We start from the raw sequence: 17479 nt of genomic DNA, 5'->3' as shown, positions 1-17479 counted from the left end.
AGGATATTACATTTAACTCATTCTTACTACTAACAATAGCATAAATGATTGTAACATAACTCTTTATTTTATATTTACAATAATGGAAGTAAGATAGCATAATACTCAATCTTTACCTTTCATACTCTCATAATGAATCTCTTTATATTTAACAAAGTTCATATCAAATTATTAAATATCATTTTGAATGGATGTATATAATTCAAAAAAAAATGCAACATATATTCTCAATTATAATATCTCATATACTATTAAACATTTAAATATATATAAAATGTTCATTATCAATAAAGGATTCATAATTATAAAAGTAAATGCATAACTTCATACCTTATTGGTGCCTTTTTACCTTATTATTCCCAACAGATGGGTGGCGACATTCTTTGGTCACTCTATAACACCCAATGATCTAAGGCGACACTTTTAATTCTCCAAGTAATAGCAGTTCAAATAATAAGGGGGTCACCCTTTTCTTTCTAATCTATTTCCTCCAATTCTTGCCATGGTGTCAGTCTGTATTGGAAAATAATTTGTTAATGGGTCCAACATTTTACTATGTATTATTTTCATTTGGTTTTGTCACCTGCCACTGCATCTACATTCAGTGCATTTTTTATTTATTCAATCTTTATTGACACAATTTTATCCTTTCATGATAATGTGTTTGTATCACCACCAATGGCTTCCTTTTATTGCTATTGTCCTTTCCCATTCATATGTAAATCTCAGTTTACAATACCATCTTCTCCACGTGGTATGTTATCTTTTGTGAGTTTGACTTGCCCTGTTTTCCTATCTTTGATGATGATTTATTTGGCTTATGTTTTATACATGTTGATATATACTACGATAGTGATAGGTCCATCGTTGATAGAGATTACCCAAACACGTGTTAAGAGATCACTATTTGCATTTGATGAGCATCGAACAATCGAGGAAAGAGCTAACTATATCACAATTCTCACTCTCCATGTCGCATGCGAGGTATACTAAACAAATTGGGAATGTATCATAACTGTCAATAATGCTTAATTCGATGTCTCAAATATTATACATTCTTTATTCCACAACAAGGTCTGTCAATGCCATGCCTTATGTACACCAAGTAATAATTTATTCACATCTAGTTGTGGGTGAGCTTGCGTATTCATCAAATTAGTTGCCAGCCATTAAAACGATTCCTAAATTATATTAGTGCATCAAAATAGCCTCTGAGCTTAGTTAACCTTATTAAAGTTTGAAAATTGGTGTAACGTGGAATATAAGAACTTTGGAACACCAATATTTGGTTTTGGAGTTCCCAAGTGGCCAGATGATTCCGTGTCAAGGTTTTTACAAATTTATGAACAGTGTTGGGGTTTAGGGGTGGTTTGTAACTAATATATAATGAGTATCATCGACAAGTCAGAGATAATAGAAACTGAGGAAGTGATTTGAACTATTAGAACATAATCAATATCATATAGGTTAAGTCTCACTTGAATCAGTTTGAATCATTGATTTTGATTGCGATGAAATTGTTTCATTTCCTATCTCTCGGCTTCTCTATTAAGTGAGAACGTGGACTATTTGGAATGCTAACTGAGTGTTCCTCCATCCCCCGTCTGTCTTTTTCCACTTCTTATATACAACTTCTACATTTGCAGTTGGCTCTGATACCATGTTGATTTCTAGGATCGCTGCAAATGTACTAACAATTGCCATTTTTTATTGATTGTGTTCCAAATGCAAATGAAGGCTTATAAATAAGAGAGGAGGAGACATGTGTGACATGTCTTTACAGTAAATCATCACCAGTTAACATATTAATATATCAGTAATATAAATAACCATATATATAATATATTATTACATATTATGTATAACAATATATATATATAATATAATATATAATATATATTATTTAACATGGATAAGTATATATAACAAATGACAATTTACCAATAACAATGATGTATATCAGATCGAATCAATCCAACTGAAGCTACAACTTTAACACTCCCTCTTAGCTAGGGAGGATTTGTAGAACACATTATGCTTTCGAGTATATGGAAAGATATCATCTCAATATGATATTCAATTCACTATAAGGCTAAATTTCTCAACACAATCTACGTCACTTCTCTGTCTACATCTTGATGACAGATTGTGGAGTCCAATCTTAAATATTGATTCAAAAATGCATTCAAAGTTTCTGCTAGAATCTCTTCATTTGAAACTACTAACACAAGCTGACTTAAAATCAAATCAAAGGCATTCAATTTTTACAACAAAATCAACTTTCTCTTTTAAAGAATTATAGTATCTTTTCAGATTTAATCTATTAATGAGGCTTTTCGTTTGACAGATATCATTCAGATATCCCTGAACCTGAAATTGGACCATAACTAGCAACTTAAAATTTTATAAATAATAATTACAATTTGATATATTAATTAAATAATTGAATTTCATCATATCATCTTGGTTCTTTTTTAAAAATTTCTTAAATCCTTAATGCATCTTCTAATCCTCTCATTAGATGCACCCCATTACTTATCCCCTCCTTTTAAAAGGCTTAGTTTTGCAATCTACATCATTTCTCCTTGTCTGCATTTCTATTATTCACAGTTTCTGCTAGAATCTCTTCATTTGAAGCTACTAATGCTATCTGAGTTAAAATCAAATCAAAGGCATTCAATTTTTCGACAAAATCACCTTTCTTTTTTTAAAGAATACATAGCATCTTTTCAGATTTAACCTATTAATGAGGCTTTTTGTTTGACAGATATCACTCAGTCTCTTCCTGTAAGTTTTCAGACTATATCTTTTGATGGTAATTCTTATCCTTTGATCTTATTTAGCTTGAAGATTATTGTGTATCAATTTAAACAGGCTGCAACAGTGGTATGCAATAACTGTTGACTGATTTGATGTAATAGCTGGCTGTCAATGATTTCGCGCAATCTGTTATCTCAGACCGAAGGTAAAATCTTAATAGGTGTAAGTTCTCTTTTTGCTTTGATAGTGGACTGTATTGATACGTTATAGCTCTGTTTAGCTACTATCAATTTATGCAGGGAAGTATGCAGTTATTCACTGACAATTTATCCAGAAAGTTTTAATATCAAAATTGAGCCAGTAATATTCACTTAAGTCTGCAATCACTGAAGATGAGAACGTGGGAAATATGTACTGCATTCGATGATATTTGCAGAGGGATTTCCTGTTATAAATAGGAGGGTGGCTTAATTCAAATATCAACAGACATGACTCAACGTGGAGTCACGACCCGTGGGTGTTGTGACTCCCACATTGGAGTCAACATTTATCCTATTAGTCAATAGTAATAGACACCCAATGATAGTGACCTCTCGATAGTCACATAAACTCAATAGGGATTTCCTGTTATAAATAGGAGGGTGGCTTAATTCAAATATCAACATACATGACTCAATGTGGAGTCACAACCCGTGGGTGTTGTGACTCCCACATTGGAGTCAACATTTGTCCTATTAGTCAATAGTAATAGACACCCAGTGATAGTGACCTCTCGATAGTCACATAAACTTAATAGGGATTTCCTGTTATAAATAGGAGGGTGGCTTAATTCAAATATCAACAGACATGACTCAACGTGAAGTCACAACCCGTGGGTGTTGTGACTCCCACATTGGAGTCAACATTTATCCTATTAGTCAATAGTAATAGACACCCAATGATAGTGACCTCTCGATAGTCATATAAACTCACTTGATCTCCAAACTATAATAATATGCAACGGTTTATTTTTATATATAAGAGATGAATACAATAAGGTTGTGTGTGTGTGTGTGTGTGTGTATAGACATACACACATATATTATTGCATATTTATAATGTTTATAAATTATTATTTAGTATATCTCAAATATATTATCCGATTGACTATAGAACTTTAACACTCCCTCTTAGTCAAGAAGGATAAATACAATTTGATAATCATAGATAATGGACTATCAGTATTTTAATCAGCCCAGAGACATTCAATTTAATGACGTCTAAGCTCTCAGTAGATAAAATACCTAGTATGCATTTATACAAACAACCCAAAGACATTAACTGTAATGTCTAAGCTCTTAGTCGTAAGCCTCACAAAATTTATACTTACCAACATATCTAATATGTATTTATACAAACAACCCAAAGACAGTCACTTTAAAGACATCTAAACACATAGTTGTAAGTCTCACAAAATACATATTCTCATAATATAAGTACAACACTTGCATAAAATGTATAACAGAATTTAGTTATTTAAGAATATCACTATAAAAATAACTTTCACAATAAGCAATAATCATTTGAAAGTCATCACTTTCATTAGAGGTACACACATCTCATAAATTTTAACAATCTATAGAATGTAATGATCAATTTTTTTTAGACTCATCCTCAGATTTTTCAATCATATCAAGTTCTCTTCTAAAATGTTCCACTTTTGATTTCGAAAGTGGTTTGGTAAAATAATATGCAATCTGATTCTCTATACTGATGTATCTCAGCTCAACTACATCATTCTCAATCATATTGCATACATAGTGGTATGGCATCTCAATGCGTTTTGATCTATTATGGAAAACAGGATTTAGTTAGAGTTTAATACAACTCTGATTATCACAATAGATGGTAGTAGGTTCCAATGGTTTCCCAAATAGATCAAAGATGAGCTTCCTTAGCCATACTGCCTCTTTAGTTCCCATTGAAGCTCCAATCTATTCTGCTTCGGCAGAGCTCTGAGCTACTAAGGATTGCTTTCTACTGAACCATGATATCATGGCTGATCCCAAGGAAAAACATCCTAACGTACTCTTCCCGTCTACAGAGTTTCCTGCCCAGTCAGAATATGTACAACCTCTTAGAGTTAGATCTTCATTTTTATATTTTAGACCATATCCAATAGTTCCACGAAGATATCTTAGAATGTGCTTTGTGGCTACTGGATGAATTTGCTGGGGGTCACTCATGAACTAACTTAGAGCATTTACAGCATAACAGATATCAGGTCTAGTATTTACTAAGTACATTAAGGACCCAATGATTTGACAATGAAGAGTAGGATCAGAATGATCAGAGTCTTTAGATGCTTCTTAGTTTTCATAAATTTGTCTCCATGGGGGTTTTCATAGGTTTACATTCCATCATTCCAAATCATTTTAGTATATCCATTGTCCAATGTATACTTCCCTTGATTCAAAAAGATCTCATTAGTATGTTGCCATACTCCTAATCTCAAGAAGTACTGTAGTAAACCTAGATCCTTCATGTCAAATTCAGAGGCCAAGTCATGTTTACACTTTTGCTATAAGATATTCTTCCCTTGTAATCAGTAAGTTGTCAACATAAAGTACCAAGATCACCATATCATCATTTTGAATTTTGAAATATAAATTTGGATCTGCCAAATTTTTGGAGAACCCAACTTTGGATAGGTGAAAATCTATTTTTTCTTACCAAGCTCTAGGTGCTTGCTTTAGACCATACAAGGGCTTTTTAATTTGCATACATGTATTTGCTTACCATGTACCACAAACCATTCAAGTTGCTCGAGGTAAACTTCTTCTTCTATTACCCCATTTAGAAAAGCAGTTTTAAAATCCATTTGATGTGTTTTCCATCCTTTGGAAACAGCAATACTATTAAGGTTCTGACAAGATGTGTCTCTAGCAACTAGAGCAAAAAAAATTTCATAGTTGATTCCTTCCTTTTAAGAAAAACCTTTTCCAACAAATCTAGCTTTGAATATTGTTGAGTTTGAGAACTTTGTATCGAGAGCATAATCCTTGTCTGAAAATTCCCCATGATTTCCGTAGTCCTTTTAAGGCCACTATGGCAAGTTCTTTGTCTTCAAATATGTGCCCAATTGTAGATAGTTGATTTCTTAATTAGGTTATTCTCATGAAATATGAGGAGATGGTTTCTCCTTTGTTCATTTTGATATTGGATAGATTGTCCCTTAGAATGATTATCCTGGTGGTATTGTTGATTTGAAACATATCTTCTAAAGCTTTGAGCATTTCATGTGTTGTGTCTAGTTCTGAAATAATTGGAAGCAAATGAGTCTCAAGACCATCCACAATCAGTTTCATGGCTCTAGTGTCATCTATCTCCCATTTGTCCAGTTTGTCACCTTCCTTAGGTGGAGGATTGGAGTCTTCAATGAATTTCTTTAGACCATTCTCTTTTAGAGTTAATTTCATCTGTAGTGTCCACCCAGCAAAATCTGAGTCTCCTTCAACTCTATCCTCTAGTCTCATGCCATTATAGTCATTTTGATGGTTATAGCTAGAAATATTTGATAGTATTATAAGATATGTCTGAACAAGATTGTTTCTTAACCTGGCTCTAATACCATGTAAGTTTTTTGACTATATCTTTTTATGGTAATTCTTCTCCTTTGATCTTATTTAGCTTGAAAAGTATTGTCTATCAATTTAAACTGGCTGCGACTGTAGTATGCAATAACTGTTGACTGATTTGATGTAATAGCTGACTGTCAATGATTTCGTGCAATCTATTATCTCAGACTGAAGGTAAAATGTTAATCAGTGTAAACTCTTTTTTTGCTTTGATAGAGGACTGTATTGTTATGTTACAGCTCTGTTTACCTACTATCAATTTATGCAGGGAGGTATGGAGTTATTCACTGACAATTTATACAGAAAATTTTAATATCAAAATTGAGCCAGTAATATTCGCTTGAGTCTGTGTTAGTAGCCAATATGGACACAGTTTTAAAACTTCAAGTGTGGAGTTACGAACTACTTTGAACTAAGGTTTGAAGCAATTCAATTGGTTCAACTTGCTGGAACAGGTTCAAATGATTCTACAAGCTCATTGTTTCAATGTGACATAACAGAATAGCTATTAGAGGTGCAAGGTTATAGTCAGAATCTTCGATGCAGTATTTTATTTAGAGATTCAAGAAGTTCAAAGCAGTTCAAACTGTTTCACTTTCCAAGTGGTTCAATCTTCTCATACAGGTTCAATGGCTTATACCAATTTATCTCAGTTCAACGACTTCAGCATTGCCATACTTCATGGTTTAGGTTCAAAGGGTTCAATGTTTTGATCTGCATTTCCCGCATGTTTATTGGTTCACATGGCACAATTATTATGTTCAAATTATTGTTCTCAGAATATGCAAAACAATAAAGTTTCAAAAATTTGATGATTCACAAGGAATGTCCCATCCAAGTGTGGTGATTTAGAACCCCCCCGCCCTCCCCCCCCCCCGGGCTTTTTCAAAATTGGTGACTCAAACATTGGTGAGATGATGCTGGCTCAAAGTTCAATCAAGCATGATAATGATAAGAAAATATGGTGAATAGCCGATGGAAGAGGCATAAAGATATAAAAATTCAAATTAAAATATATGTGCCTTACGGGTTCCTAATATGTCAACAGGTGGGATATCACAGTCATATGGGGACGGGAACCACACATTTATATGTGCATTTTCGATATAGATTGTGCATCAAAACCGATGAACACTCATATGCCTTGAATGCCTGAGCACTCATGTTGAATATAACATGTTGATACCCGTTTCATCAAACAGGGCTGGCAGCTTGCTAGACGAGAAAGGTGGTTCGCAAGTGTTGATAGCAAGAAAGGATGATGAATTACTTGCTACTGACACCAAATCAATACCTAGAGACGATGCGGCAGAGGTCTGTGTACAGGCACTACTTTTGAAGAGTCAAAGAACAAGGCATTCGATCTTGCATCAAAGCCAGAAGAAGCATGTTCTTCAACAAGAGATTTCGGGGTAGATGTTTATACCCTGTTCGCCCAAAAAGGTAGATCATGCTCATCAACTTGTGACAGGTTTTTCATTATTATTCAAATCAAGGGGAGACTGATTGCAAATTCTCTCGTATAATGCTGATGTTGCATTTAAGTCTCATACTTTTGAAGCTCATGCAGTGATATTTGATAATGGCACCCCTCAAACATGAGAGCTTGTCACTGACTCGACCCAAGGCATCATAATTACATTGCCCATTCAAAGATATAAAAAATATATATCATTCGTGCTCACTCCCTTGTCAGCTTGGCAGCAAGGTATGCCATTGGGATAATATATGAATCACCATTACAAAGCAGTCGTGACTCAGATTTAATTGATATGGCACCAATTATAATGAAAGAAAGGAGTCGAAAAATGAACCTGCTGTTGACATTGGCAGTATGAATAGCAGTCTTTTAAAAGCTCATTAAGACAATTCAAAAGCTAATAGTGGTACTGATTTTGTAATAGAAAGTGAATCTTCAACAGTGATAGCTTTTGGTTACTCCAGTTTGACTCACCAGGAAGGAGATACTAAGAAGAAATCTCCTTCAAGTCTATTCACGGTTAGCAGATTCAGTAATGCTATTGATGCTTCTGAAAATGCTCATGCTATATGTGCTTTGGGGATAGCCATCTTTTTGGTCATTCACAGCTTTCTTTTGGCAACCAATAACTCTATCAGTGCAGCCTTTGATCGGTTTGTTCCTCCAAGGCCAGTTTCTTTATTAATAGGAACAGACATGACTTTGGTTATGGCAATCATGCTTACAAGTTCAAAAAGTATGAATCCCATGGATGCCACTGGTCTATCTTCAAAAGGAACTTATCCAACTTATCCAATGTCAGGGGTTTGGAAACTGGTAAATACAGCTGGAAATGTTTTGCAAACTCTACTCATTTGGAACAAAGTGATAAATGCCCTTTTCATAGATTTCGGCATTTATCTTATTGTATTGGTTCATGGCCTCTCACTTGTTCAATTCTGGTCCTGATCTTGATGTACTTTACTGGTAACCAACCTGTCAAGGCAATACGCCAATTTCAAGAATTGCAGTTATTTTGGACTGTCTTCTGTCTTCCTCAGAATGTGGAAGATAAGTTACCTCAGGATTGTGACAGAATATGTGTCAAAAGGTTGGAAGCTTTATCAGAAATACTTGGGAAGGAGCAGATAATACTATAATGTTTTATTAAACATTATAACTGTCTTCGACCTTTATCATTCCCAAATGATCTGCTCTTGTGAATTCTCTTTCCAACAATAGTGTTGGAATATCATTTTGAGAAGTCTATGACTTTGAATACATAGTTGGAAAATAATAAAGCATGGTTCATCAGGACGTCAAAACTCAAGAAGGCGCATATTTGAAGCAACATATATTTTTAAATAGAATGGATCTCAATATTATCAAGAGGGGGATCTGATGAGTCATCAAATATATGCCACCTGTCAGAGAACATATGTGCCTTTTCAAAAGCTTTAATTATTATACCTATTAAAAAGAGATTTAAAGTAAAAAGGTGGAGGATTTCAAATGACACATACTTCCAAGAATCAGTTACATAACTGAAAAGCCACGGGAAGAGGGAAGATGATAAATATGCAGACAAAGGAGAAAATGGGGATTCCATCTTTTCTCTCTGGGACTGCAGACTGTGGGCTACAGCAAGGGGAAAGGTATTCAGAATTATTCCATTTTTCTTGTGAAGGTTATAGGGAGCAGAGCGAGGGTTTCTTTTCTCTTTTCTGAGCTGTGTGTTAGAAAGTAGGAGAGTTGTGATTTGTTTATGTAATACTGAGAAGGAGCTTTAACTTTCTTTAATGGTGATTGTAATTGCAAATGCGTAACGAGGTCTTTGTATCTTTTATGCTTTAGGGAAGGGAGACTTGAAAGTTGATTGTATATCAAAACCTAGAGTTTGAGCGATCCTCTTTCCACTAATCGTGATCTTTGTGTCACTTTAGTTTTCCCTAAAATATGTTTTACTGTCACTGTTTCTTGTATACATTCTGATTGCAAGACATCCATAGCTTGGTTCCTGCACTTTTTCAAGAAGATGGAAAACGTGTTTCTCAATTTCATCCTTTGTAGTATGTCGGGGTGAATGGACTTTGTGTCATTTGCCGTTTGTTTTCTCGCAGTTGTTTAGTTTTTCCACATCTACTTTGTGTTTACAGGTAGATGTTTGAAATCCTTTTGTGCTTTCTGGTTAAAAGCATCCACAATTTATTCATTGTATATCTCACACGGGGAGCTGTACCCGACAAAATTCAGAGGAAGGTTATCAATCCAATGATAACCTGTCCAACTGTTAGTACTGAACAGTCCTCTTATTTGGGCATTTAGGGTCATATTTGTATGTATTTTCTTGGAGGACAATCTGTTCACTAACAGTCTGCAATCACCAAAGATGAGAACGTGGGAAATATGTGCTGCATTTGATGATATTTGCAGAGGGATTTCCTGTTATAAATAAGAGGGTGGCTTAATTCAAATATCAACAGACATGACTCAACGTGGAGTCACGACCCATGGGTGTTGTGACTCCCACGTTGGAGTCTACATTTATCCTGTTGATCAATAGTAATAGACACCCAATGATAGTGACCTTTGGATAGTCACATAAATCACTCGATCTCCAAACTACAATAATGTGCAATGGTTTGTTTTTATATATAAGAGATGAATATAATAAGGTTGTATATATATATATATATATATATATATATAATTGCATATTTATAATGTTTATAAATTATTATTTAGTATATCTCCAATAGATTATCCAATTAACTATAAAACTTTAACACTTCCATAGTAAAATACAATAGCCTCCTCCAATATAATTTCTCCTACTCGGACATGAAAATTTGAGAAGCAATGAGACCATGAAGTGTGTATTGTATTGCACATTAGAGCCCTAAGGACTTTGTGAGAGATGCAAACTCTCTTAATATGCTTGAAGGTCCAATAATATGCAAACTAATGAGATATATAGTTTGTGTTACCTGTTGCTTCAAAATGTTAGATGAATCTTAAAACTAGAAAACTTGAACCCTCATATTGTGTGACCTGCTACACATCAATTATGAGCCATGTCTTCATTGCTTACCTTGCTGGTAAGCCAAGGCCCCTTGGTTGGTGAGTTGGAGGAAGCACCAAACCCAAACCCGCAAATGATGGGCAAATAAAGATAGTTACACTGACACTCATATGTCACTCTCCAGGAGCTGAGAAGTCATTTCCTTGCTAATATTTTGATCAAAAACTCAATGGCTTGGCTCCCTTCTAAAGGCTGTCAAGCTACCTTAGAAGGTCCCCTCTTGCTAGGCCACTCGTTTTGTACATTCTGATCGATTTGTGACAAGGGATTTGAATGGACCACAGGCCACTTGTTGTGGCTATGCTGCTGGGTTAACTAACATTGCTCTTTCCTGAGGGGGGTGGAAAGTCTTCCCACCTGCAGTAATGTTGTGTGCCTTTAGATTTGGTAAGATGGTATAGAAGGTAATTACACAAAGTTCTATTAATCAAGAATCAATGATATCCATAAAAGGCATGCAATGGCTGATCAAACTTTGGGAATGCTGAACATTAGGATTACTTGTCCCTCTGTCAGGAGAAGGGTTGTTCCCAAGGCACGAACTTCCTGATAAAGGATGATACGGATAAAAACAAACTGGCCCAGATGACTTTTCCTGTTTTACAAGACTTAGCAAACTATTATTAATTTATTAGAGGCAGTTTTGCCATCTACACTCATTTTGGAGGGCACACCTGTGTGCTACCTCTTAGCTAGGACCTATTTTCACCTTATGCAATTGTGCCTCCTATTTGGGTTAGGTAACAGCATCAGAGGCAAAGAAGAATGATACAGATTAAGTTCCTCATACCATCACCAACCACCTCCTCATACTCACTACTTTTCACCTAGTCTTCTAGCCCTAATATCTGTCATTCGTAAAAAGATTTTAACTCTTAAATTGAAAAATGCCCCTGGGGATAGACAAGGTTTTCTTTCCTCTAGGAAAAATAAAAAACAAAATCTATTCTAGCAAAACACACCCAAAAAATATGCCTACAATATGCAATAAGGTTAATTCATAGATATGCATCAGTTATAAAGCCAAGTGTAGGCATTCACATACAGACACGTAATAAAGAAAGCATGAGCTAAGGAATAACTGTTGCATGTTTAGAGTAGTTCCCGTACATTTATATTCTCTCCTGTCAATAATGCTTACTTGAACTAAATTCGATACATTTGCCTATAACTACATAAGCATAATATGAATGGCATAACTCAGCAGAAAAGTTGAATAGGCCAAAGGATATTCCTAAGAATCTTAGCATCTGCATATACTGAAATGGTTCATATTCCTGACTTACAAACACTAGATTCATGCATACCAAAAGGAAACATGTGTAATGAAAACAACAGTCATCATGATGCCAGTTGCAACCACAACACTATCCTTATTTTTGCCTAACCTTCATCAACAGGAACAATTCCCATTGGCACCAAGACCATAGAGACATTAGGTTACTTGACAAACAACAACACTCATAAATATAAAGAGTAAGACTAAAACTTGTTGACAACTGCAGATGAACAGAAACAATGAAACTAGGAATGTTGTTAAATGCATACAGCAGTGTCTCACTATCGTGGCATTCAACCTCTTTGACAAAGAATGCTAGTTGCATGGTAAGAATCAAGTTATAACATGCAGCTATACACATATAAACACACTAATATCCATGAAATGGAGCAACTCTTTATATTATGCATTGCAAGAGCTTATGATTACCCACATATTACAGGATCAAATTTAGAGTCAACTATAAATGAAGATGGAAGTCAAAGCCTGATGTAATTGTGACTGCTTTCAAGCTTAGCTGTAAATTCCTAACTGCATGGAAAATTTATCTATGCTCATAAGAGGTATACTAAGGTATATATGATCTACTTTAACAACGAATAAGAAAACATTTCATGAAGATAGTAAGAAGTAACAAGAAAATAAATTGAGTTAGCCTTTCCCTCTGAAATGAAATCTGCTAAATTAGATGCAATGCATTTAGTAGCCCAAAATCTTACCATCACATCAGGCAATGGCATCTTAACCTTTGTGAGCATTATTTCACAGTTATTAGCCCTTCTTAATTCAACCTGTATCCAGCCACAACAATAATATAAATTGTAAATGATACAAACTCTGCATCTTGAAAATCTTTTGTATATGACCTTCCACATTAAATAATGATTAATAAACTTACAAATACCACACAAATACAGAAAACAAAAAGACAAATCAATTACCAAAGTCAATCTCTCTGCTTTTGACCCAATTGATGTTCGGCGTCCTGCTTTATCCCCTGAACCATTGGAAGCTGAAGATGGCAATGCAGTAGAAAACAGGCACTCAAGCTCTGACATGTCAATGTCAGGTGCCCTATAAATGCAAACAAGAAAGACTCAAATTAAATTAGTTTAATACAACTTGAGTTGGATGGACTTTGTTTTTACAGAATTCCTGAAGACAAGAAACAAATTCTTCAGAAAAACAGATCCTCTAATTGCCAATGCAATATATGAAATACATAGATGATGAGCACAAAACAAAGCAAGAAAATACCTGCTCAACTCATCACTTTTCTGAGCCTCTGCCCATAAGCTGCCTGACATTGCCCTTGTCACTTTGACCCAATGCAGTGGCTTCAGTGAAGATCTTTTTTGCGATGAGGTAGAATTTGTTCCAGTTCGAGTTACAGTTCCCAAAGCCTTTCCTCCTGGAGGAGGTGTAGGGCTACCTCTCCCTTGATTAATTGGAAGAGGTGTAACTGGTGATTTCCCACTTGGAGGTGGAGGTGGGGGCACACCTCTGCCCCCTGGTGGAGGAGGTGGGGCCCCTTTACCCCCTGGTGGAGGAGGTGGTGGGGGAGCCATCTTGCTCCCCGGTGGAGGAGGTGGAGGGGGAGCCATCTTGCCCCCTGGTGGAGGAGGTGGGGGAGCTCCTCTAACCCCTGGTAGTGGAGGAGGAAGAGGTGGAGCTGCCCTACTCCCTGGTGGTGGAGGAGGAGGAGGGGGAGCCACCTTACTACCTGGTAGTGGAGGAGGTGGAGGGGGAGCCACCTTATTCCCTGGTGGAGGAGGAGGAGGAGGAGGAGGAGGTGGTGGAGCCACCCTACCCCCTGGTGGAGCAGGAGGGGGAGGAGGGGGAGGTGGAGGTGACAGTACAGAGGCTCCCTGACTTCCTGGAGGAGGAGGTGGAGGGGGTGGTGGAGTTGGAGGAAAAGGTGCATGTGTAAGTGTAGAATGAGGGGGTGGCATAGGAGGTGTAGCGGTTGAGCGAACATCTTCAGAATGAGAGGGAATAAGAGTTGGTGTTGTGGCTGCAGCTCCACAAGGAGGAATTTGGGAAGGTGGAATCATTGGTTGAGGGGCACCTCCAGATGGAAAAGAAGATGGTGTAGATTTTGGCAGCAGAGATGTTTCTTGCCCACCTATAGTTACCAATGGTTGCACAGGTGCAGGCAGAACTTGAGCTTGATTAGGTTGTGGCCTCAGTGTAACAGGAATTGTTGAATACTCTGCAGACAGGCCATCAAATTGAGGGAGTTCATTATGCATTTTTGTTGCATTGCCACTCATTGTATGATGCTCTACATTTGCTTCAGATTTCACAGGTGCCCCCAATGCTGCAGGTGCAATAAGAAATCTGGATGGTTGTGTGGTCGGAGGAAATGAATCAGGAACATTGGTAACTGGATATAAATTCTTTGACATCAATGGTGATTGGGAATCCACTTGAGAAGGCAGTAAACCTTCACCTTGAAATGCTTTCCCATCTTTTTCATCTACATGAACTGAAAGTTTAGGCAACCCAACTTTAGCAAACCGCGGAGAATGAATAATTGTATCACCAGATAAGAAAGTGTCCAACATTTCTTCCTGAGCTTGTGATTCTCTGATCTTCTGAAGCATACGAAGTGCAGCATCACCCTTCCCATCCCCCCAATTCGCATTGCTGAATATCTCTTTCACCTGTGCAAATGCCTCCATTGGCAAACCTCCCTTTTCCTCACCACCCAGGGTTGCCACATTAAGCAAAGGAGAAATTGAAGTATCCATGTCAGAGAAAAGCACCTGTTAAGTGGATTTCACCAATATAATTCAAACATTATTTCAAGTACTTGCTTCAAAATAATTCAAGACTTGTAGCAAATACATAATGCTGCCTCCTTTGCAAGTGCTCTATTTTTAAATACAAATGCCTGAAATGAAGTGAGATAAGACATCACCTTGGTTGCTAACAAAAAATACAAAACTAAATGTGTGGAACTAAAGAAGGAAATCCTTCTAATATGAGAACCTGATTAGAGTACTTTATTGTCTGATAGACAATCTTGATCTAAGCCAATGTCTCGGAAAACTAAGGATATCAATCAAATATGAAAGATGATGTGAGCGCCTGACCTCAGCTCTAAAATCCTTTGGAAAACAATCTTTGGCATTCCATAGGGTGTCAATGTCATCCCGGTTTAGCATCAAAATATTGGATCGAATAAATGATGTATTGAACATGATCCTAAACATCATCTCTTCTCGGTCTGTATCAGAATCGAGATTAATGCACTCAAGAACTACATCACCTTGGATGTTACATTGAATCTCAATTTTAGCCACATCACAATCTGCCTGCAATAGACATAACACACAATTTGTCAAGTTCATATTGGACCAACACCCACATCTCATACTTGGAAAGAAATTTCTGAAGCATATGTTAAATTATCAGCATAGTGCCTTATTTAAGCTTAAGTTGTATTATTAACTCAAATTTATAACAAACATAGTACTCCAATAGGATAGGAAAAATAACCTGTCTGTAATACCGAATGTTCTTGTTCTTCTTTGACATATTAAAGAGCATCTGTGTTGTCCGGTCATCAGGGCTGAATGGATCCTGTCCAAATATGCGAAAAATTGGCCTGCATCCTCCTTGCCCATCAAAATTTGGGATTATTCTAAGGATAATGCAGTCTAGGGTCAAAGCCCTTTCAGGAGGTGGCCATTCAGAGCCAATGCTTCTCCTGGAAATGTACTGCAGATATCGTATTTGAGAAGGCATCGGATTGAGATGATGTAGCAGCTGTAAAAGCTCTTTTGGAGCTACTTTATAAATCATTTCCAAAGTCTTCTGTTCCCCTGTATTCAACTTCCTATATATGAGAAGAGCCGCCAGCATGAAGGCAAGAACAGCCCATCCTCCCCTCTCACAATGCATCAAAACTACATTGTTATGGCCCTCCAAGGTTAGCCAGCTCTCTCCTGACCGCAAAAAATGATGAATCATCTCCAGCGGAAGCAAGGGGCAACCCTCATACTGCTTTGGATAATCCATTACAGTCACCATCTCATAATCTGATAGAATGTCTGTCACTTCGCTCTTTCTCATACCCTCTCTGAAGTTGAACACCATATATGAGGCATCTTGGAATTGAGCTCTTAACTGTTTAATAACGTTTTTAATATAAATCTCATAATCTTCCTCCTCCATAGGATCAGTTGTGAAGCAAGAGTCGAATACTGCATTCGCCGTTAAATGTAAATTTTGCTTTAGAACAGGAATTCAGAGCTTAGAAACATAAAGCAACATATATACGAAAAATTCATTTCGATCCAATATAAAACCACAAAACATGTAGGTCGTTTTTTAATGTTCCAAAATCAAAGTTAGGTCATCGAAAAAACACAGTATAAATAATTTAATCTGCCGAATATCAAATTGGGTCTCCAAAAAACTTAATGTTCGAAATTTACGAAAAGGAATTGGGGTTGAGACATACCATAAACGCGCTCTGAAATTTCAAGCAGCCCATCTGGGGGTTTCTTGAAAAAAAACCTCCTCAAGAGTGCCATGTTCACATAAACTCAAACAGCGCTCTAGAAATCTCACTAAAAATCCATATAACCTCAATGCGATATCCTCCTGCGCTCCCACTAGTGCATGTCAATGCGATGAGCCTAAAAAATGCTCAAGGAGAACAAATATAAGCGAAAAATTGATTCGGAGCCTCTTACGCCTACAAATAAACAAATCAGTAATGCCTGTCAGATCCAATTAGTGATTTAATCTTTCTTTCTTTCTTTTCCCACGGATCGATGTACTGTCACAGATTAAAGCGCCGATAAATCCTTATGAGGTTAATCAGATTGGAAAGTATTTGGTTGTTTACACGGGAACTTAACTCAATTATTATCAAGAAAAACAATAAGACACATATAAGCGCTCTCTATCGCCACGTTGGCATCCATGTCATCAAAACGTATTTGACCCATAAATTCGATCCCCCACAGTCCGCATATGGGCATTGAACAGTCAATTTAAAACAGGGGTTCTCGTTTAGTTTGTCATCTAATAGAGCCAACCATGTGGAATTAAACTTTAATTTTGCTCAAGTCTCCATTTTTGTCACCTTTCAGATGTATATTCTGAATCTGTGGGGCTCAAATGCTGGAGCTATGATAGCTGGAACCTCTGAAATAGGTTTTGAGAGGATCAAAGGAGACAAAAAGTGTTTTGCAATCCTTACCAAATATTTTCTTCTATATTTCCAGATTCTATAGCTTTCAAGGGCTAAATTGTTGGTGATCTAC

General features: G+C 36.5%; 1 protein-coding gene across 1 annotated transcript in view; it reads right to left on the bottom strand.

Annotated features, from left to right (window-relative positions):
* LOC149566961 (formin-like protein 18) overlaps positions 1 to 17073 on the bottom strand; it is a 54904-nt gene extending 37831 nt beyond the window's left edge. Inside the window, exons 1-6 of the mRNA XM_089820170.1 lie at positions 16669 to 17073; positions 15702 to 16408; positions 15296 to 15517; positions 13455 to 14965; positions 13139 to 13271; positions 12917 to 12988 (exon numbers count right to left, since the gene is read on the bottom strand). Of these exons, the coding sequence (XP_089676296.1) occupies positions 12917 to 12988; positions 13139 to 13271; positions 13455 to 14965; positions 15296 to 15517; positions 15702 to 16408; positions 16669 to 16741 (2718 nt within the window). The 5' untranslated portion in view covers positions 16742 to 17073. The remainder of the gene's footprint in view (positions 1 to 12916; positions 12989 to 13138; positions 13272 to 13454; positions 14966 to 15295; positions 15518 to 15701; positions 16409 to 16668) is intronic.
* Between the last annotated feature and the right edge of the window lie 406 nt (positions 17074 to 17479).

This window comes from Cupressus sempervirens, chromosome 3 (assembly GCF_028749045.1).
Source record: "Cupressus sempervirens isolate cs-2001-9-10 chromosome 3, ASM2874904v1, whole genome shotgun sequence".
In the NCBI taxonomy this organism is placed as follows: domain Eukaryota; kingdom Viridiplantae; phylum Streptophyta; class Pinopsida; order Cupressales; family Cupressaceae; genus Cupressus; species Cupressus sempervirens.
Note: the sequence above shows the minus strand (reverse complement) of the source record. Positions and strands in the feature narration are given on the sequence as shown.